This window comes from Doryrhamphus excisus, chromosome 6, assembly GCF_030265055.1.
Source record: "Doryrhamphus excisus isolate RoL2022-K1 chromosome 6, RoL_Dexc_1.0, whole genome shotgun sequence".
Lineage (NCBI taxonomy): Eukaryota > Metazoa > Chordata > Actinopteri > Syngnathiformes > Syngnathidae > Doryrhamphus > Doryrhamphus excisus.
This window is the reverse complement of record NC_080471.1, coordinates 13,378,180-13,400,674: the sequence shown is the minus strand read 5'-3', so window position 1 is coordinate 13,400,674 and position 22,495 is coordinate 13,378,180. Positions and strand designations below refer to the sequence as shown.

At 42.4% G+C, this 22,495-nt stretch overlaps 1 protein-coding gene across 6 annotated transcripts in view; it reads left to right on the top strand.

The window, feature by feature from the left end:
- Positions 1–21,151, top strand: part of LOC131130995 (coiled-coil domain-containing protein 136-like) — a 46,624-nt gene extending 25,473 nt beyond the window's left edge. For 2 of the 6 annotated variants that reach the window (XM_058075234.1, XM_058075233.1), the window contains 7 exons: positions 7,663–7,737; positions 9,123–9,425; positions 11,064–11,181; positions 11,694–11,955; positions 12,036–12,167; positions 15,773–15,885; positions 17,639–21,148. In XM_058075234.1, coding sequence (XP_057931217.1) covers positions 7,663–7,737; positions 9,123–9,425; positions 11,064–11,181; positions 11,694–11,955; positions 12,036–12,167; positions 15,773–15,885; positions 17,639–17,651 — 1,016 coding nt within the window. In that variant the 3' untranslated portion in view covers positions 17,652–21,148. Of the gene's footprint in view, positions 1–7,662; positions 7,738–9,122; positions 9,426–11,063; positions 11,182–11,693; positions 11,956–12,035; positions 12,168–15,772; positions 15,886–17,638 lie in introns of all 6 variants that reach the window. The other 4 variants (XR_009130132.1, XM_058075237.1, XM_058075235.1 and 1 more) reach the window with 4 other exon arrangements.
- The last annotated feature ends 1,344 nt before the right edge of the window (positions 21,152–22,495 follow it).

Here is a 22,495-nt window from a genome sequence, read left to right as displayed (position 1 = left end):
AGCAGCGTCCGGTTAAACCTCTCTACCGGATTCCCCCTCGGATGGTACGGTGTCGTTCTGCTTTTCTGTATTCCAGCAACGTCACATAGTTCCTTTATCAGCTTGGACTCGAAATCCTGACCTTGATCAGTATGAATCCTTTCAGGAATTCCATAGAAAATAATGAAGTTTTCCCAGAGCGCTTTGGCAACTGTTTTGGCCTTTTGGTTCGGTGTTGGAACGGCGACGGCGAATTTTGTGAAATGATCTGTTAGGACCAGAATATCCCGTGTGTTGCTGGAGTCAGGTTCTAGACTTAGGAAATCCATGCAGATAAGCTCTAATGGACGAGATGTTCTGATACTGACGAGCGGTGCAGCTCTCTCAGGCAATGCCTTTCGTCGAACACAGCGGCCACAGGTTTTGATTTTCTGCTCCACGTCGACTGCCATCTTTGGCCAGAAAAATCTTGTACGAACGAGATCGAGGGTGCGTTCAATCCCCATGTGGCCCATGTCGTCATGAAGATGCTTTAGTACGAGTGGACGCAGTTCTTCCGGAAGAATTAACTGATACGAGAGATTTCCGTTGTCTCGCCTCCTCCGGTACAAGATTCCATCCCGGACCTCCAGCTTTGACCACTCCCGGAGCAGCAGCGGTAATTCCGAAAGCTCTGCTCTTGCGGTCGGCGGAACCTTTTCTCCAGTCTCAAGCTGATAGATTAATTCTCGTATGCAGGGGTCAGCATGCTGCTTTTCCTTTACATCGAGAGGAGGAATGATGGGCAGTTGGTGGTGGCCTTCCGAGCTGTAGGGTTCAGGAAGTGTTTCAGGTGTCATTGACAGGGACTCAGCAAGAGTGAAGCCCACCTGACCGCTGTCATCTGGATGGGTGGTTTTTACCAGATGATTTTGGCAGATGGCTCTAATGACTTCCTCTGGAACTGTGTCAGATTCAGTGGTGTGGCGAGAAACGAACTGCTGGACAAGTTCCTGATCTTTCGGGAAATCGTTGCTGGTGCAGAGATGTGGTCGACGAGACAGCGCATCGGCGTCGATGTTTTGTCGGCCAGCCCGGTATAGGAGTTTGAATGAATACGTGGACAAGGCAGCCAACCAGCGATGCCCAGCTGCATCCAACTTTGCTGAGGTAAGGATGTAGGTCAGCGGGTTGCTGTCGGTAACCACTGTGAACTCCCCTCCATACAAGTAATCGTGGAATTTCTCCGTGACGCTCCATTTGAGGGCGAGAAACTCAAGCTTGTGGGCTGGGTAGTGACTCTCACTTTGAGAAAGTCCACGGCTCGCGTAGGCAATGACCCGCAATTGGCCTTCTTGTTCCTGGTACAGGGCAGCTCCGAGTCCCGTCACGCTCGCATCAATGTGAAGGATGTATGGATGTGAGGGATCGGCGAACCCGAGCACTGGAGCAGTGGTTAGTTTCTTGATCAGCGTTTCAAAAGCAGTCTGGCAGTGAGTGGACCATCTCTCTCCGAATGGTTGAGTCGGACTGTAGACTGGCGGTTTACCGGTTCGTGGCGCTTTGGCTTTACGTACAGGTGCATATCCTCTTGTGAGGTCGTTGAGTGGTTTGGCTATAACAGAGTAGTTCTTGATGAATCTGCGGTAATATCCCGCGAAACCCAGGAATGAGCGAAGCTGTTTCAGTGTAGTGGGAATTGGCCAGGTTTTTAGGGTCTCGACTTTCTCTGGGTCTGTTTGAACACCGCTCTCAGATACAATGTGGCCCAGGTAGCGTACAGATTTCTGGAAGAATCGACATTTTTCAGGGGATAGCTTCAGCCCATATTCTTTTAACCGGTGCAGCACTCTCAGAAGTCGGCGCTCGTGTTCCTCCAAGGTGTCAGAGAATATGATCAAATCATCCAAGAAAACCAACACTTCTCGAAGATGAAGATCACCCATGCAGCGTTCCATTAGGCGTTGGAACGTGCTCGGCGCGTTTGTTACACCTTGGGGCATCCGGCTAAACTCCCAAAAGCCCAGGGGAGTTACAAAGGCAGTCTTCGGTTTGTCTGCATCAGCCATTTCGATCTGATAATAACCGGACTTCAAGTCGAGAACTGAGAACCATCTGGAACCGGAAAGAGCTGAAAATGATTCTTCGAGATTTGGCAGTGGGTATGCATCTTTTATTGTTTGAAGATTTAGCTTCCGATAGTCTATGCACAATCTGATGTCTCCGTTCTTTTTACGAACAACCACAACAGGAGAAGCAAAGGGAGATGACGATTCCTGGATTACCCCGGCCTCCAGAAGCTCACGTAGATGGCGGCGTACAGCTTCGTAATCCTGTGGGTGGATTGGCCGGGCTCTTTGCTTGAATGGCGTATGGTCATGGAGTGGTATGGTGTGCTTGACAGCAGAGGTGCAGCCAAAATCGAGGTCATGTTGTGAGAAAACCTCCGAAATACCATTGAGCTTGTCTGTGACCCGCTTCTTCCACTCAGACGTAAGTGGAGAATCGCCAAAGTTGAGATTCAGGGTGGATGACGGTTTCTGAACGGATGGCTGAGTCACATGATGTTCTGACAGAATGGCATGGTAGGACTCCAGCTCTGCAATAACACTGAAAGGTGGAATAAAAGTGTCTTGCTCTGAGTCATTAGTGATGACGACGGGCACTTTATATGGAGGACGAGCTGGAAGTGTTATTAAACAGCTGCTGACACAGAGACCACCAGGGAGAGTGGAAACAGGGTGTTGTAAAAGGACACTTTGGCAGTGGGGTGGAGTGGAACCTTTAGCAGAGCCCTCGATTACAACTGTGCGGCCGGCCGGAACACGCACGGGTGTCTTGCTAAGAAGTCTTACAACTCCAATGTTGCCATGGTCTTTCTGCTGATGTGACAACTGCAGTGTCTTCAGAACGGCTCGATAGCCATGTGCACTTGGCTGGAAACTGGAGTGTTCGCCAATGTACTGTTCGTAGAGTGGCTCTAAGGTGTTCATCCCAATGAGGACAGTTGCTGGAACATTTTGATGAGGATCTGGGACCACGAGAGCGAGCGTTTCAATGTTCATGTCATAGCCAATGAATTATTTGGGGAACTTGACAGAAATCTTCACATAGCCCAGGTAAGGGACGTCTTGACCAGCGGCACCTTCAACATGCAGTAAATCATTAATTGGCTGGATTTGTTGTTCATGAAGGTAAGCATTATAAACGGACACAGGAATTGTGGTTACCTGCGACCCGGTATCAAGCAAGCACTGGTGGGTATGCCCTTCAATGTCTACTTCCGCTGTGCACTTCGATCCAATCAGCCCACAGGGCAGCTTTGTTGTTGGCCCTGGACTGGTCTGTAGGTCTGCACAATGAACGTTTCTCCTCTTCCTCTTCTCTGCGGGACAGTGTGGGTCCTGCGCAGTTCCTGTGTGTCCCCCAACAGGAACTGAGCTTAGTTTAAAGGGGGTTGAGAGGAAGGGTAACGTCTCTGCCACTTTTCTTTCCGTTCGTTGAACTGTTTGCGCTTCGTGTTTACCAATGTCTGGTTGGGAGCATTGTGGCACTGGGGTCGAATATGGCCATCTTCCCCGCAGCGATAGCAAAATCCAGGCTTTGGGCTGGAAGTTGGGGATGTTCGGGATTTCTGGAAAGGCTTATGAACAGGTGGGACTCTTTGAGCACTGGACTGATGAAGCTGGGAGGCAGTAAGAGCATCCAATTGCTGCTGCATTGCAGCCATCTGCTTCGTGAGAGCAGCTAATGCAGTGCTAACCCCCTTTTCCTCTTCGGCTGCAAACTGTGCTTGAGCCGAAACTCTCTGCTTGGATGTTCCGAGATGGTGTTTCATCCGCTGAGTTTTACTGGCCTCGCGATCTTCTTCAGTTCTTAATAAAAGCAGCAGTTCTGCAAAAGAAGGTGGGTTGACTTTGCATTGTTTTAGCTGGAGCTCTGTAATGAGGGTATTATCCCAGCAACCTCGACAAAACTGGCTTAGCAGGTGTCTGTTCATTTCACTGGGTTTGGCTCCGCCACGTTTTACAGCCAATGTGAGGGCCACTTGAAGTCGCTGTAAGTAAGTGGACGGCTTCTCACCCGCGTCTTGTAGAGTGTCCATGAATTTCATGAACAGTTCCTCCCCATCTTGAACTGTTCCAAAAGCTGATTCCAGATGCTGGATAAAAACTTCAGCTGGCAGGTCTGTGCTCAGGTGTTTCACCACATCTGCAGCAGGAGGCAGCAGACTGTCCAAGATCTGTCTTGACCGCTGAAGTTCGAAAATAGCTGGGTCTTTGAGAATGAGGTCCACTGCAGAACGCCATGTTTCAAAATCCACTTCGTGTGGTGGACGAGGAACTCTCCCAGAAAACATCCTTAATCGGTGAGATAATCGAAAATTGTCGTCACTTTTCCAAACATGTTCAACCACATATCGATGTGCTTCAGGTGGGTTTACATCTGCAGCAGATAGACGTATATTGGGTGGAGGTTGATTGGTGGTAAATGGAGTTGAAGCAGAAGCCATATTGTGGGATGGTGGATGGTCGGCCATTTTGTGTTCAGGTGGGTTTTCTTGTTCCTCGGCGAAGCCTTCAGTTTTTGTGGGGTGTAATTCTGTTACAGCACTACTAATTTGGACCATAAGTTCCTTCAAAACTTCTGCAAGATCTTGTCCAGATAATTTAGCCACTTGTTTTAAGTCTTCCAAATAAGTTTTGGTTTTATTGGACCCAACACTCTGGGCATAAACTTTAGACAAGTTTTGAATTAAATACTTATTATCACCAGGTTTAAATGTGTATGGCAACATGGGACCTAATAACTCGAACGCAGAACCGGATTTAAATTCAACTGCAATCATTTTATGATATTCGCTCCCGGGTAAGCTTAATGTGACACTTTCACCTAAATCACCATACTGATGCAAAAAATCTTCAACTTCCTCAACAGCTATTTCTGGATCACCACCCACTAAAACTGCATTTGGTATTTTAATTCCCAACGACTCAAAGATGTCCATATTGTTCGTTTGGTTGGTGAGACTGAATGCAACAATATTTACTGTACCAAAACCTCCTGGCTAGCTCGCCACTTTTTTCTCTATGTAGCACATATGAGAAATGCAAGAAAAGGTAAAGATTAATTAAATAGAAGTATGGACTAGCTCAGAAGATCTATGCTCGGCTCTAGGGAGGTTGAGGTGCAGTAATATCACAGAAGACACAGTAATCAAAAGCAGTGGCTCACTATTTAAACAGTTAATTCTATTTGGCCAAATCAAGTTAAAAAGTTTGATTATCGTTTTGGGGGTTAGCATAACAATGAATCGCATTACAGCGGCGAAGGTTGTTGCCGATCGCATTGATATGCTAACGCTACATAAGCTAACCACACACACAACAATAGCATTCAGACTCACCAATTCCCCTCGTAATTCAGTCCCCGCTAGAACCCAGATGTCTGCAGCGACGGTACGCGGCTTCTACAAGTTTTATAATGCACAAAGTTTTAGAGAACGATCAACAATATATATATAAGTTGAAGTAGTTTGTTCGAGACTAACCGTGTTAGCAGCGTCTCCTCCCCAGTGTGTGTGAGGGAGAGCGCACCGGTGTATTTGATTGCGGCCCGGGCGAACCTGATTGGCTGAGACGCAGCGCAAGCGGAAGACGGAACGTCTTCCGTCATGTGACTGGGTTGCATTCACAGACGTTATAAAAGACCGGGGAATATTTTTATATTATATAAATGTTTAATAATTTTATTATAAAATATATTTTCATTATTTTCCAAGGATGCCTAACTTCTATGTGGGTTACACATGTTTTTGGAATGTGGGAGGAAACCGGAGTACCCGAGGAGAACATGCAAACTCCACACAGAGATGCTCGAGCGGGGAATGAAATATACAGTTCATACAATATATGTACATACAGTATGTACATACAATATATGTACACATAATATTCAATGGAGTAATTGGTTTGAAATTACAATTGACTTTGGAGGGTCCACTTCTATACGGTATCCAGGGGCAGTGGCCCACAAGATGGTGCTGTTTGTTTGTTTTTAGTGTGCATGAGATGCTCAATGCATCCCATTATAGCCAACAAAATGTGTATAAATGTGTTGATAGAAAACCAAGATTATGCACGATTGTGTATTTTACTTCCTTTTTTATATCACAATTACTGGCTAACCAGAAATGTAACATTTTTTGTATGTATTCTCATCAATTCCATCAGAAAATATAGAATTTAATATTTGCAGCCATAAGTGTGCAATTGTCAGTTCCTGATTTGTCATCCAAACTAGCATGTATGCAATTTTTGTTGGCCTATTGTTACAGCGCACATGAATTCTGCCTAGCAACAAGTATCCATGCAATCACGAGATTCGACCATGGAAAAAACTTTCAGCATATTGGTCTACATTTGCTAATGGGAATGATCATTTCACTTAAGTGGGCGACGCTCCATAAATTCCCCACATAAAAACACATCTTTTGTGTATAATTGTGTGCAACAATTCTTCAACACAAATGTAGACATTAGAGTAAATAAACATATATACAGTACGTTGTCCATGACATCATTGACTGTATTTAGGTGATGAGTATTGGCGGAAGCTATAAGTGGGCAAGGCCTTTTGGGTGTTTGGCGGTGATATCAGCGTGAGTTCTATGCGTCATGCTAACAGACAAGGCGTTCTGACGTGCTGAGCTCAGTTGTTTATATCTGGCCTGCAGTGAAGTGCATTCCTCAAGACAACTGTGTGCAACTCCAGAGAAGCTTCCAGACGTCCCACTGTGGGCTTCAGCTGTTCCCTGTTGACAACTGTTGGGCTTCCTCGGGGATGGGGAGGACATGTATGTTATCGGATGCATGTTGCATGCAGGTGACAGCTATCCCGGCTATGGGGGGGTTAAAGCCCCAATGACGCTTCAAGTATGGAGGCGCAGTCGGCATAGTGCGACTCTGAAAGAAAATTAATTCATTCATTCACTTTCTACCGCTTTTTCCTCACGAGGGTGCAGGAGCCTATCCCAGCTGTCTTTGGGCAAGAGGCGAGGTACACCCTGGACTGGTCGCCAGCCAATCACAGGGCACATATAGACAAACAACCATTCACACTCACATTCATACCTATGGACAATTTGGAGTCGCCAATTAACCTAGCATGTTTTTGAATGTGGGAGGAAACCGGAGTATCCGGAGAAAACACAGAGATGGCCGAGGGTGGAATTGAACCCTGGTCTCCTAGCTGTGAGGTCTGCGTGCTAACCACTAGACCGCCGTGCCGCCCCTGAAAGAAAATAACAAGGGTAATTAAGTAATTATTTGTCATAATTACAATTAAATATGATCACTTATATGTCAATTGTCTTTTCTATTACTAGTACATCATGTGTTGGATATATTGTATGACTAGAAAAACAACAACAATGTTGTATTAGCTTTAACATACAGCAAACAGTGGTATTGATCCTCATGGGAAAGGACAGGTTGTGTAACAGTTCTATCAATGGATACACACACAAAGAGAGAGAGAGAGAGTCACAAAAGTTGCTTGTGTCATTCGGTTTTGCTTCAAGGGCGAACAGCTTATCGAGTTGTCATCTTCCAATCTGTCTGCTGAATTGACATGTTCCTCTTATCTCTCTCTATTTCCCAAATCTCCCCTCTCCCACTTCCCCTCCTCTTCTCCACCATGCAGGATTGTTGGAGGATGAACGTCTGGTCAGCGCCCATCAGGCCGAAGCTTTCACGCGTCAGATCCAGAATCTACAAGGTAGCATAACCAATGTCTCAATAAAAATAAACATTTACAGAAAACTACTGAAATTCAGTACTTCTGACACATTACAACATCATTTGCTCCTGGGCTTCTTACTTTTATTGTATTGTTATTTATTTTTTCAAATTGATTTGATTGATTGATACTTGGCGGCACGGCGGTCTGGTGGTTAGTGCGCAGACCTCACAGCTAGGAGACCAGGGTTCAATTCCCACCCTCGGCCATCTCTGTGTGGAGTTTGCATGTTCTCCCCGTGCATGCGTGGTTTTTCTCCGGGTACTCCGGTTTCCTCCCACATTCCAAAAACATGCTAGGTTAATTGGTGACTCCAAATTGTCCATAGGTATGAATGTGAGTGTGAATGGTTGTTTGTCTATATGTGCCCTGTGATTGGCTGGCGACCAGTCCAAGGTGTACCCCGCCTCTCGCCCGAAGACAGCTGGGATAGGCTCCAGCACCCCCCGCGACCCTCGTGAGGAAAAGCGGTAGAAAATGAATGAATGATTGATACTTGTTGTATTCAGCGTGAAAAAAATATTCATTTTTTTAATTGAAAATTTATACTGGCAGTAGTTTTACACTATCCATCCAAAATAAATATTGATAGAAATTTAATTAATCAAGTTACAGTTTTAATAAGAACACATCATAGAAAAACAACACCATATGACTCATTTGAATAATTGCATTTTTCAATATTTAAATGACATTTTCTCCTCTTTTTTGCTATTTTGTTTGTAAGATATCAACTGTCTATAGATATGTAAATTAAAAAATGCAAAAAATTATAATTAAATATGTAACAACAACAACATAAATGTTTATCATTGGACATTATAGTGATGACACCATTCTAAAGACGTTTTAAATATTATGAGGCCTACTGCATACGGACAACAAGCCATGTTCTTACCTGATGAATGATTTAAATGAAGTATTTATTTTGAAAAGGAATAAATTCTTCAAGACCATACATAAAATAGTACAAACAGTTTGTAGAATTTTCTATTAAATTGTCAAAATTGATCATCTCTTTGGCAGTAAGATGTTGTACTTGGATGGTTTGCATGAGCGTGTTGACAGTCCATGGATTTTGGCAATTTTTCCAAGCTATAGTGGCTGTTTTACTATAGTAATAAAGTATGAGAGATGCATGAATTGTTACGTGCTGAAAAAAAGGCTGCAGGATGTTAGCTGACGAACTGAGGTTGACACATCTGCAGGAACTGATGCCAAACAGTCAGTGCTGCTGCATTTGTATTGTACTGTCTTGCTATTATTGTACTTGATAGAAAATATTCAATATTGATATTAGTACTATTATATTGAAACTAGTACACACATACTTACAGTGCATGCATTTTTTGTACACCCTACAGCCCAGCTGCGCTCAGTGCAGGAGGAGATGGACAGCCTGGAGGAGGAAAAGGAGAGCGAGCTGGCCGAGGCGCAGGAGGAGCTGCGAGTGGCCCAGGAGGAGGTGCTCCTGCTCCAGCAGGCCGCCGAGGAGGCGGCAGCTGAGCGGGAGAACGACATTGCCTCCCTGCAAGAGGAGCTATGCCGGCGGCGGGCTGAGTTGCAGCGCCTCAGTGAGGAGACGCAGGAATACGAGCTGGAGATCACCACGCTAAGGGCAGAGATCAGCATGAAGAGCCAGCGCAGGGAGGCCGAGAGGAGGGAAGGTGAGGAGGAGGACATTGCTTGGAGCTCTGTCTGTACTGCACACATGAACTTGAGCTGGAGCCTATCCCAGCTGACTTTTAGGTGAGAAATGGGGTACACCCTGGACTGGTCACCAGTCAATTACAGGGAATATGTAAATAAACAACCCTTCACACTTGCATTCACACCTTTGGACAATTTAGAGAAAACCAGAATATACACATTAAAGGTTCCCTATTATGCAAAATCGACTTTTACAATGATCAGTAATGCAATATTTCCCCTTAGATCCGAACATAAAAAAATCTTTTATCTCCCTCACTTGGTTGCTCCAGTTTTTTGAGAGAAGAGGCACTCATATGGTCGCTTTTGAGGAACAGAAGTTCATGTTTCCACAACATCATAAAGGAAAACTCTCCTTTGTTGGAGATATGATAGCGCCTCTGACAAAACCCGAGCTAGGTGAGCCTTTGTCCACCACTTTGTAAAAAAAAACAGGCTTTGCCACACGTCTTAAAATAAAGCTCTGCTAAATATCCTTCATATAAGGGACTTGTATTTGATCATTTTGTTTTTCTTCAGCTAACCTCGCTGTTAAAATGTACCTATAATGTTAGCACTGCAGCTCACAAAGCTATGCTATAGTTGCTTATTTGTGTCTTCCTGTCCCACTCCTTGTTTTATGAGATATGTATATGGCAACTATTACACAAGTGCAAGAGTTACAGTGTATATGTAAAAGGTGGATAAAGTGCACATTTCTTGAAACAGACATGGACAAACACAGCTCATTAACATTAAAGCTTCTTCTTCTTATTTCTCTTTGGGCTTTTCCCTTCAGGGGTCGCCACAGCAAATCAATGTCCTGCATCCAACCCTGTCTATCTCACACCAACTACCCTCATGTCCTCCTTTACTACATCCATAAACCTCCTCTTTGGTCTTCCTCTACGCCTCCTACCGGGCAGCATCCTTCTACCAATATATTCACTATCTCTTCTCTAGACACAAACCATCTCAGTCTGGTCTCTCTGACTTTATCTCCAAGGCCTCTAACATGTAATGTCCCTCTGATGTACTCGTTCCTGATCCTATCCATCCCGGTCACTCCCATTGAGAACCTCAGCATCCTCATCTCTGCTACCTCCAGTTCTGCTTCCTGTTTTTTCCTCAGTGGCACAACATAAGCTACAGACACAAAATGGTGTGTTCCCAATTGGGTTGACTAAAAGCACCTTTAGACTCTCTATTTTGGAGCACACACTTCCAATACACATTGGACTGATGTAAAAAAAAAAAACAACTATAGTCTGCTAAAGGAAACACAAAACCGCTATTGCTGCTGTGAAGGTTTAAAAGCAGGTCGTCACGTCGAATTAGCATCCCAACGTTACATAAATCATTTAGGTTGTTTAATAAGTAAGTGTGATTGCTGTGTCAAGGGAGTGTGCACAATTAAGATAGCAGGCCCATTAAGTCAAGAGGGGGGGAGGAAGTTGAGTGTGTTTATATGACATGATGTCACCACTGGGCTCAAGGGTGGACACTGAGGGAATACACTTAAATCTTGTTTAATCCATGAAAACATCAACAGCGGGTTTCTAACTTTGGTGTAAAGAACCCTTCCACTTTGACTTCTTCTGTCCTCCCTCGACCAGGTGACGTGGACCTGCTGAAGGAGGAGTGCCGCACACTGAGGGATGAGTGCCAGAGCCTGAAGGAGGACAACCAGCGTCTCTCAGAGAAGCTGCAGCTGCTTTGGAGACAGAGAACATGGTGAGAGGTCAACGACCGCTTACCCGCCCGCCCGCCCGCCTCACTCGTCAGCTGTGCTTAGCCAGGATACTGGAGACCCTCGACACCGGCCACCTGTTGTGATGTTGTCGTAACACTAGGTCAGGGATTGAGCATTGGTGCTGAAGACCTAGCATGGTTTGAAAGAACAGATAGAACCAATGAGTAGGGTTACATACATACATCAATACTGAGTTTCTGCACCGAAGAGTCAATAGGAACGGGTACTTGATTGGAGGCAGTTGGGTGTGAGTGTGTCACATTCATTAGCTAGCAGTCAAATAACAGATATGTCACATGAAAACGATGCAATAGCAACACCCAGGCTAATCTCTTCACAAGATGCCATTATTTATAAGCTTGAAGACTCACATTTTCTCCATTGTGTACCATACCACACAGTTCATACTCCAAGGCAGCAAAATATGGTACAATAAACGTAATATTAAATTTTGCACCAAATTGAAGCCAACTCTTTGGCGCTGTCCACACAGCTCCAGTGTGTACTTGTCACTGAAAGAGGAGGATGCTGGAGAGGGCACTGAGACCGGCACAGACGACATCATGACGGAGAGCTACATGACCATGGCCCAGTCAGAGAACTGCCGCTTGGTGGATGCCTCCATTCAGAAGAACATCTCCTTCGATGGCAAGCCCATGACGCCAACCGGCTGGAACGGCGGCATCGGTGAGGTCTTCTCACTGAGGGACCAGCTGAAGCAGGCGGAGGAGAAGGCCTCGCAGGTTCAGAGAGAGGTGAGGCAACATACATATATACGTACATTCTGACTAACTTGGAGCAGTGGTGGTCAAGGCCAACTTGTGTTTTGCTCCAGTGTGACGGACTGAAGCAGGAGCTCCAGCAGCTGCAAGAGCTGTATGACATAAGTCAGAGGGAGAGGAACGAGCTGGAGGAGGAGCTTCAACGCTGCAAGGAAGAACTGGAGAAGTTGTCTGGTGGGGCTCAGGTAAGCCACGTTCGGTCACGCTCGGTCCAATCCCTGAGTGATAAACCATTGTTATTAAAACTGATCCTAGCGCATAAAAGTGTCTCTTGTTTACATGCAAATTATGTTTTTGGGAGTAAAAGCATTTTACACAACACGGTGTAATGCAATGTAACAAAGTAAGAAAGTAAAATACACACTTAATGTAACGTAACAACAGCAAGATTAGAATGCAATACAAAAATGTGATGTAATAAAGTAACGTGAGGTAATGTAACTCAACACAATGGCACAACATAACATAATATACAGTACAAACATAATGTAATGCAACTCCATTAGTATGGAGTATTCAAATTGGATTTAATAATCTTACTGTAACGTAACACAAACAAAGTAACATAATATCCAGGAAGTACAAACCCAACATACACGCTTTACAGTGTTGCATGTAGACATGATTAACTAACATAGGTACATGAAGGTAACAATAACGATATTAAGTACAAACCTAAAGTAATAATGTTATATAACAACATTGCAACAGATTGTAGTTTACAAACAATGTAAGGCTAACAACACAACAAGAGAAAAATCATACTGTAACTGAACATGCTGACAATTATTAGTATTAAGGCTAATATTAAGGCTAATATTGGGATCAAATGAAGTGAATGAAACAAGTTGACTGTAGCATGTTGAAACCACGCAGTCATTGCCTTAGTGTGTGCCTGTCTGACTTCCTGTTCCTGACCGTCAATGGACAAGGCGCATTCACGCCATTCAACTATAAGCCAGTTGGGCTTAAATTCTGCCTAGCAACAAGCTGTGTTTTGTCTTTACATTTTTCTGTCTTAAAATGAATTTCTTTACTACCCGTCAACTAACAAATCTACATCACACCTACTGTATCTCCTGTCTGTTGTGTGTGTGTGTTTCATGCTGTGGTGGTGGTTGATGTTTCTAACCGGCGTGGCCTGCTGTGACTTTTTATAACAGGGACATGCCTTACGACCACCGTTGTGTCTGTGTTCTAATCTCTATAAGACAGCAACGCTTTAGAACACACTGCACAATAAACATTAAATCTTCAGTAGAACATTAACAAAGGGGTGTGTGCTGTGCCAATGTGGGCTTATGTTGGCTCCAGTAGAAACAATTGCAATGCATCGTCATGCTTTACAATTATGCAAGGATAATTTGTTGTGTTAATTAACCGAGCTTGCCGAAAAGAGTATCAATACTGCTGCACTGTTTTTCCAGAACAATAAGTTTTAGATGTGCATTATATTGGACACAAATATTAACACTAAGCCATAATATTAAATTCACTGTTATTTCTGCATCATTTAACTTATTTGTGTCCCAAATTAAATCATCAGCCCATTGAAAGTATGAGATTCAACTGGCAACATTAGAATCTGCTATAAAATAACACTGTTTTTAGAATATTGTGCTAGCTCAATATTGCTTGTGGACAAAAAAACGTTAATGTGAGGAGAAGCAGTTTACACTACAACATAAAAATGTAGTATAAGATGTGATTTAACCATGTAATGCAATGTAATGTAACATAGCAACACAATGGAATGGAAAGGGGACACAATAAAGAGTGACACATTAACCACATTGGCAGAGGTGTGGACTCGAGTCTCCCACCTTGGACTCGAGTCACAATTTTGATGACTTTGGACTCAACTTGAACTTTGACATCAGTGACTCTGGACTTCTACTACTTTGTTGGAATTGGTAACTGTGTATCAGACCAAATGGCTCTGACCTGTGGGGTTCCTCAGGAGTCAATCCTTGGACCCTTATTGTTCAATCTGTACATGCTCCCTTTAGGCCGGCTAATATGCAGCTGCAATGTGTCCTACTACAGCTATGCAGATGACACTCACATGTACTGTACATGTCACTTTCGGCAGGTGAACGTGGTCCTGCGGATTTACTTTGTGACGCCATCAAGCAGATCAGTGTGTAGATGCAAAACATCTTTCTTCTGCTAAACTCACAAAACTGAAATCATCCTCTGTGGCCCACAGAAACAAAGAGAAAGTGTTATTAGTCACCTTGGGACTCTTTATTTAAAACCTAACCATCAGGTTAGAAATCTAGGATTAATATTGGAGTCAGATCTGAACTTTACCAGCAACGTAAAATCAATAACACCATCAGCTTTTTACCACCGAAAAAAACATTGCCAAAAAACAGTGTCTAAACCAGATTTAGAGAGAATAATCCATACTGTTGTCCCCAGCAGGCTAGTAAACAGTAAAACAGCTGCAGTGCACCCACAATGCTGCAGCTTGAGTCGGATACTTGTTAGAAACGAATATCCGTGTTTTAAATATAAGTAGTCCTGACTAAGTAAGAGTCAGGACTACTATGATTTTATGTTTCATAGCATGATTCCTATCATGTTTACCTTTTTTTATGTAAAGCACCTGTTATTAGCTTGTGTACGAATTGTGCTCTATAAGTATACTCTTACCTTGATGACTTCAATACTATAAGAGAATACAATAGAGATTTTCAGCCAATGTGTTGAGTCAAATATGTGCCCATTCAAATATTCAACTATTGTCATCATTAATATGTGATTGAATGCAATTCAAATTGTATTAATAAAATCTTATAGATTGTTATATTGTTAAAATTTTATTTTACTTTTATGACTTATAAAGACTGGAAAATGGCAAGCTTGTGACTTGACTTGAGACCTGACTTGGACTTTGTCATCTTTACTTGAGACTTGACTTGCGATTAAAGACTTGAGACTTGTTTCCACCTCTGCACATTATTATGTGGTATTATAAAGTAAAAAAAAACCAAACAATATGACATAAACCATACTATTACCAGTAAGTGACAAGCAACAAAACAATATGAACTGTAGCAATGTATCATAACAAAGATGATATTGAAATTTGACATAGTAACATCACACCCTCGATGCAAAACATTGTAACTCATATTTAGAGTGAGATTATAACCTAATATAAATCTGGAAAATATGAGAACATGGTTTTATTTGCGTTTTCACTCACAGACCTGCACAGTTCAAGGTCACTGTCTTTGCGTTGTCAGCATTTAGACGCAAACTTCAAGATGGATTTTGCTTCACTTGAGTCATTGAATAATGGCAACATACCACATCCATTCAGTGGGTCGATGCTTTTGTCTGTGTTTTTAGCTGATGGCTGTATGGGATAAAGGGGTTCAAGCTATGTTCCATAGGTGTGTTTTGTCTGCAACATCTGTGACGAGATGTCTTTTGTGTTGTGTCAAACTGTCTACCCGTACCTGTCTCAGCTGCTGTCCTTATTCTATGAATGTCCATGACCGCTCAGCCAGGGGGAGGGATTATTATTAATAATTTTAGCAATGAGGATAGAGGCTTTTCTGGCAACCTCAATGTATATTTTAATCAGTGGCTCCATAACACCCAACCCCGTTTATTTCTGTTTTCTGACATTATGTTTTGACATTGGGATTTAAGTCCCATTGTGGTCCTCACACCTATTTGTGTCTTCATTTTTTTTATTTATTATTTGCATCATTTCATCCATGCACTCATTCCCATCATCTCCATGGTCCTTGTGTTTGTTTTATTCCCTCCTCAGAGATTCATCCATCCGTCTGAGCACCCTGTTCTCTCCATCCCCTTCATAGGAATGATTGTAATAGTGGCTGTGGTCTGGTGCTGGTTGTCGGAGCTGGCGTCCCAGAGAGCAAGGTATGGGAGGAGCTTATCTCCATGCAGACACGTACATTAGAAGGATTGCTTCCAGGGGTACTCTGCCATGCACTTCTACTTCAGCATTGGCTTTATTGATCCCAAAAGGATGGATTTATTTTCAGTTATCTGCATGGTTTGATGCCACTGAAAGTAAGAATCATCTTCTTTTGTTTATTTATTATGTATCTGTTTGTATTTGGGGTGGGTGGGGTCTAAAAGGAAGCGGGATAAGGACCGGGTGGGCAGTTTGTCAAAGCACAACACAACCTTTTTTCATTTTGTCAAAGCGAGAACCTTATTGATTTTTTAAAAGAATGCGCTTGTTATCAGTGATCAGCCCTGTTTTGTAGTCTGCATACAAATGAAATGGAATATATTAAACAATAAAAATGCTGCTGTCAAGACAGTTTTTATGAGTGGTATTAATACTGGTAATGTTGTTATTGTGGTTGGAACTTGCAGTGGTGTACAACTCACACTGAGGGTTCTTTCTAATATACGGATTTTGGTAAAGAACTTTCACTCCTCAAAGTGCTGCACCAGAAATGAGGGACTTTTACCTCCACACTTCTGAGAGCTTCTACACCTTTGGTGTAGCTATCACTCATTTTTTCCAATGTTTTGTCCTCGATGTACAAAAGTCCATATTTTGTTTAGTTCAGTTTTTGGTCATCTTCTATGCATCGTTTCAATTTCAATTGGAATGATTCCGGTCCTAACAATTCTCAATTCTGTTCCTTATAAAAGTTTGCATGGGTTACTTGAGGGCGCTAACATTTTAAAAATAAGTAGACTTTATTTGGTTTAAAGGGGACCTATTTTGCTTTTTCCACTTTTCTGACCTATACATGTCGTTACAATGTTGTATTGTCATGTTAAATGATGCCAAAGCTGCTTTTATTTACAGAGCTGAGCTCACTTCCTGTCCCTCACTTAATGTGTACCATATGGGAACTTTTATACCATAACAGAAAATCAGATTATGATTCCTCTCGACCATTGAGAGGTTTGTGGATTCCCGTTTGAAAACGACGGCAGACCACATCCACCATATTCTGGAAGATCTAGAAAGTTTTCTGTGCGGGTTATTGTGTGTAGCTGCTCTACAGGAGTCCGTAACTCAATACAAAGGGTTGAAAAATGAGCATAATAGGTCCCCTTTAAAGAAAATGCTAAAACATCACAGAGCAATATATTAAGTTGGTAACAACTAACAAAACAATAACAACTATGATAACTCTAAACATGTGACCTACAACCATTTCCAACAACAGTACAGCAAAGCATGCTGGGAAACAGAAAGCGCTGTTGTAAAAAGTGTTGGATACATTGAGCCCGCATTTCAAGTTATCAAGTTCAATTTCTGGGTCTATGGTTACCATCACATTATTTTTGTTTTTTTGTTAGCCAGCACTGGTACCCTTTTTGTTGGCATCACAAACAAAAACACAAAAGCTAAAGAAAATTGCTATTAAAGTTTCAAGTTTGTGCTGAAAATATTGGTTGAAGTCTGAATTCCCAAAAAATGTTTGGGGTAGCGGTACCCCTTTGATGCAGTGTGGTTGTACACTACAGCAAAGACCATAATATTAAACATATTGTTGATTGAATACTTCAATAATGATGTCATTCAAAACTGAGTTTAACGTTAAAACGCTAAAATTGTACAAATGGATTTGATTGTTTAGGAGAAAAACATCAACAGTGTTCTTTATGTCACTTAAACGGTTCTTTCCCTGTCTTCCCCCAGGGGAGTGAGCTAGGTTGGAACTCCATCTTGACCGTCACTGCAGCCGCCGCCGTGCTGCTAATGATGACTAGCTTGTTGAGGGCGCTCGTCCGATGTTGACTGGGGTGGGGCGGCCACTTTTAAAAAGAGACGGACGTCAGCCTGAGAGCTTGTCTCCCGTCCTTGTCTGTTGACTCAACTGGAATCTTCTCAATGTGATGGAGCCCCAAGTGTTAAGAGGCCTGGGGGAGGTACGACATGACGCGTGCACACACACACACAGCGAGGAGGCTGAGGATGCTGCCATGACGACGGGCTGAGGACATGAGGACACTGCCACTCCTCCTATGTGAATAGTATCTCTATTTTAGCCTTTTGTGTGCACCAGATTTTTTTAAATTTTAATCGTTATTTATTGATTTGCTTGGTTAACTATTGTGAGAAAATATACATGCATTTAATGCACTGAAATGTACATATTCTTTGATGGATCGTAAACATGTTTTGTTTTTTTTTGCCCCAAAATGCAATAAATGCAAAAGACGGCAGACTTTACCCATCACCAGCTCTGCTCTATATAATAATGTTGTAATTGTCAGAGATGATGAGGCGAACAAAACACCCAACTCTGCATGATGTAGATGTATGTATTAGGGGTGTAACGGTCCACCATAATCACTGAGGTTTAATGTCATTCATTCATTCATTCATTTTCTACCGCTTTTTCCTCACGAGGGTCGCGGGGGTGCTGGAGCCTATACCAGCTGTCTTTGGGCGAGGCGGGGTACACCCTGGACTGGTCGCCAGCCAATCACAGGGCACATATAGACAAACAACCATTCACACTCACATTCATACCTATGGACAATTTGGAGTCACCAATTAACCTAGCATGTTTTTGGAATGTGGGAGGAAACCGGAGTACCCGGAGAAAACCCACGCATGCAAACTCCACACAGAGATGTTTAATGTCATGGTTCAGTTAATTTTCAGTACAGGTAGGGAACCTAAACGCAACACAAATAGACAGGATATTTTTTTTGCAGTTTGTTGACATTAATTTCTTCTATTCAATCCATCCATTTTTTTACGCTTATCTGGGTCCAGTTTCGAGGGGACAGCAGGGAGGTATCCAGGAGGTATCTGGACTGGATGTCCGAACCACCTCAAATGTCGAGGAGCAGGGGCTTTAATCTGAGCTCCTCCTGGATGAACCACCCTGCAGAGGAAATTGTATCCATGTTCTCATGACCATAGGTGACGGTAGGAGCTTTGCCTTCTGGCTCTGCTCGGTCTTCACCATGACAGTCCGGTAGAGTGACCACATTAGCTTAGACGCTACACTGATTCCCCCTCTGATACTTGAACTCCTCCACCTGGTGTCAAGACCACTACTCCTAACTGGAAGGGTGCAATCTACACTTTTCCAGCTGACTACCATAACCTCAGATTTGGAGTTGCTGAGTCTCACTCATCTCATGCTGGAAGCTTCAAACTCACAAACCTTGACGGTTCCAGCTTAATGAGACCCCATGAGATCCTAAGTCCCCCAGACTGGACACCGTCAACGCCTTGGCCCCGGCTTTGAGTCTAAACTCGAGTCTAAACTGTCGGTTGAGATGAGTTGAGAAGTTCAGATGAGACATTGTCGGAACTTCTCAACTTTTGACACCTTGTCAGGCTCCTTCACCATCAGGCAGGTGATGTTCCTATCACGAGGTACTCCTCTTTAGGTCTCTCCTAAAGCTCTTTTCCATTGGATCTTCTGAATGACTTGCTGGTTACATCTAAATGTACCGTTACACCCCAGTACTCGTATGTGTGAGGATGTTTCACTTTAGCTCCAGGCTGTTCCACTTCCTTCTTGCCATTATTGTCTCATCTTCAACTCCCAATCCCAAAAATAATTGTCACTGATCAACCGTCCCAAAATCAGCATGATGTTCTTTGATGAATTTTGTCTGCTCTCTGGGCACAATATTTTGTGTGTGTATATATGTGTGCAAAAAAAATATATATATATATCTCAGCAACTCTGTGGCCCGATGGAAGCTTTTAATGCCTTGCACCAACTATTAAGACTTCTCTTACTCCGGGCTCTAATTTCACGCTTGACAAAGTTCTGACAGAGCAAGTAGGGGTTAAATGGCTCGCTTAAGTGTGCTGTGTCGTTGTTAACAATTGTAATTATTGCAGGTACATAACTGGGGAGAATGCTGAAAGTCTGCATTCACTTGTTTAGTGGCGACTCAGCGTTTTAAAAAAAAAAAAAAAAAAAAAAAAAGCTGCTTTAGACAAACAAACCAGATAGATCTGTATTACACTTCCATAAAGGTGGACATATTGTTCTTCTGTGGAAGGCTACTGTTTACTGGCGTTTTGGAACATTCTTTTCCCCTGACAAGAAAATTTAACTTTTATACATTTTGTGCATTGAAGATGCTAAAAATCCACATGTTAGCGGTACACCACAATCACGGTTCGATACGTATAGCTCGGTTTTAAGGTCATTTTGCATACAGGAATGTTCCCCGTCTTTACTGACCAATTCCTGCACGCAGCTTTCATCTTACTCATTTATTATGTATCGCAAGGCTCATTTAATGACAGAATAGTGCTTTCGAGGTCTTGCTTCTCCTTGGCATAACTGCTATCTATGACTCCTCCCCGCTAAAGGCTGCACTGTGTTGACGACATGGCAAAGCAGTTACACTTCCTGTTTCTGTTCTGCACCGAAAAATAGGATTCTGTCCCCTTCCAGCCCTAAACATGTGTGAATCTTCTTTTAAGCATGCTCAAGTCCAACCATACGGGGTGGTAAAGTAGAATTCATGTCAGGTCATGATGATGTCACTTTCTATATTTCCTGTAAATAAGACATACGGTACTACTATATATGGGAGAGTTATTTCCTAAATTCCATTTGTACTGGCTTTGTAGAAAGTTCTATTTTGAAAAGAGCATCATATATTTGATATAGTCCGATGTAAAATGTCTATTTATGGTGACTTTTTGTTTCAAAGAATAATACTACATAATAATACGTTTGTATGTTGTGGCTGCATGCATTGAGATTTGAACTTTAGATGCCAGCAATATGACTCCATGTCTTGCCTGTTCAATTCTGCAAACTGTATTCAAATTGTTTGTCATGAAATGTGTTGATGAGCTAGGAAAAGACGACGTCGTAACGGAATATTGTATTTAAACTGATCAGCTCTGAATTAAACATGCCATTGACTGCAATAGAACACAGATGTCTGTTTTGTTTTTCTTTAGCTTTTTGTTGATTTGTTAGTTTAAATTGTACACCGTCAGAAAATGGTGATTTTTGACAAAAATGATAAGCGGTTAGCATGTCGTTTTTTTGGGGGAGGGTTCAACTTGCTTCTAATGCACTTTTCTGGTCAAAAAACACCTCACATACACTCAACAGGGGCCCCAGAAGCACCCAAAAACGGCATAAAATGGCGGTGTTTGAGCGCGGTGATTTTTAACCAAAATCACAAGGGGTTAGCATGTGTTTTTTATTTTTTTTTCAACTTGCTTCTAATGCACTTTTCTGGTAAAAAACAGAGGAAACCTCACACATGCTCAACAGAGGCCTGAGAAGCACCCAAAAACGGCAGAAAATTTTGATTTTTGAGGGCGGTGATTTTTGACAAAAATCATAAGGGGTTAGCATGTGTTTTTTTTTTTTTTTTCAACTTGCTTCTAATGTACTTTTCTGGTCAAAAAAATAGTGGAAACCTCACACACACTCAAAAGGGGCCCCAGAAGCACCCAAAAATGGCAGAAAATGCCAGTGTTTGAAATTGGTGATTTTTGACAAAAAACGTAAGGGGTTAGTATGTCGTTTTTTTCAACTTGCTTCTAAAGCACTTTTATGCTTAAAAAAACGGGTGAGACCTCACACACACTCAAAAGGGGCCCCAGAAGTACCCAAAAATGGCATAAAATGCCAGTGTTTGAATTTGGTGATTTTTGACAAAAAACGTAAGGGGTTAGTATGTAGTTTTTTCTGTTTTTTTCAACTTGCTTCTAAAGCACTTTTATGCTTAAAAAACGGGGGAAACCTCACACACACTCAACAGGGGCCCCAGAAGCACCCAAAAACGGCATAAAATGCCAGAGTTTGGGGGCAGTGATTTTTAACAAAAAACGTAAGTCGTTTTTTTCTGTTTTTTTCAACTTGCTTTTAAAGCACTTTTATGCTTAAAACAAGGGGGAAACCTCACACACACTCAAAAGGGGCCCCAGAAGCACCCAAAAATGGAATAAAATGCCAGAGTTTGGGGGCGGTGATTTTTGACAAAAAACGTAAGGGGTTAGTATGTCGTTTTATTCTGTTTTTTTCAACTTGCTTTTAAAGCACTTTTATGCTTAACAAAATGGAGGAAACCTCACACACACTCAAAAGGGGCCCCAGAAGCACCCAAAAACGGCATAAAATGCCAGTGTTTGAATTTGGTGATTTTTGACAAAAAACGTAAGGGGTTAGTATGTCGTTTTATTCTGTTTTTTTCAACTTGCTTTTAAAGCACTTTTATGCTTAACAAAATGGAGGAAACCTCACACACACTCAAAAGGGGCCCCAGAAGCACCCAAAAACGGCATAAAATGCCAGTGTTTGAATTTGGTGATTTTTGACAAAAAACGTAAGGGGTTAGTATGTCGTTTTATTCTGTTTTTTTCAACTTGCTTCTAAAGCACTTTTATGCTTAAAAAACGGGGGAAACCTCACACACACTCAACAGGGGCCCCAGAAGCACCCAAAAACGGCATAAAATGCCAGAGTTTGGGGGCAGTGATTTTTAACAAAAAACGTAAGTCGTTTTTTTCAACTTCTTTTTAAAGCACTTTTATGCTTAAAAAAAT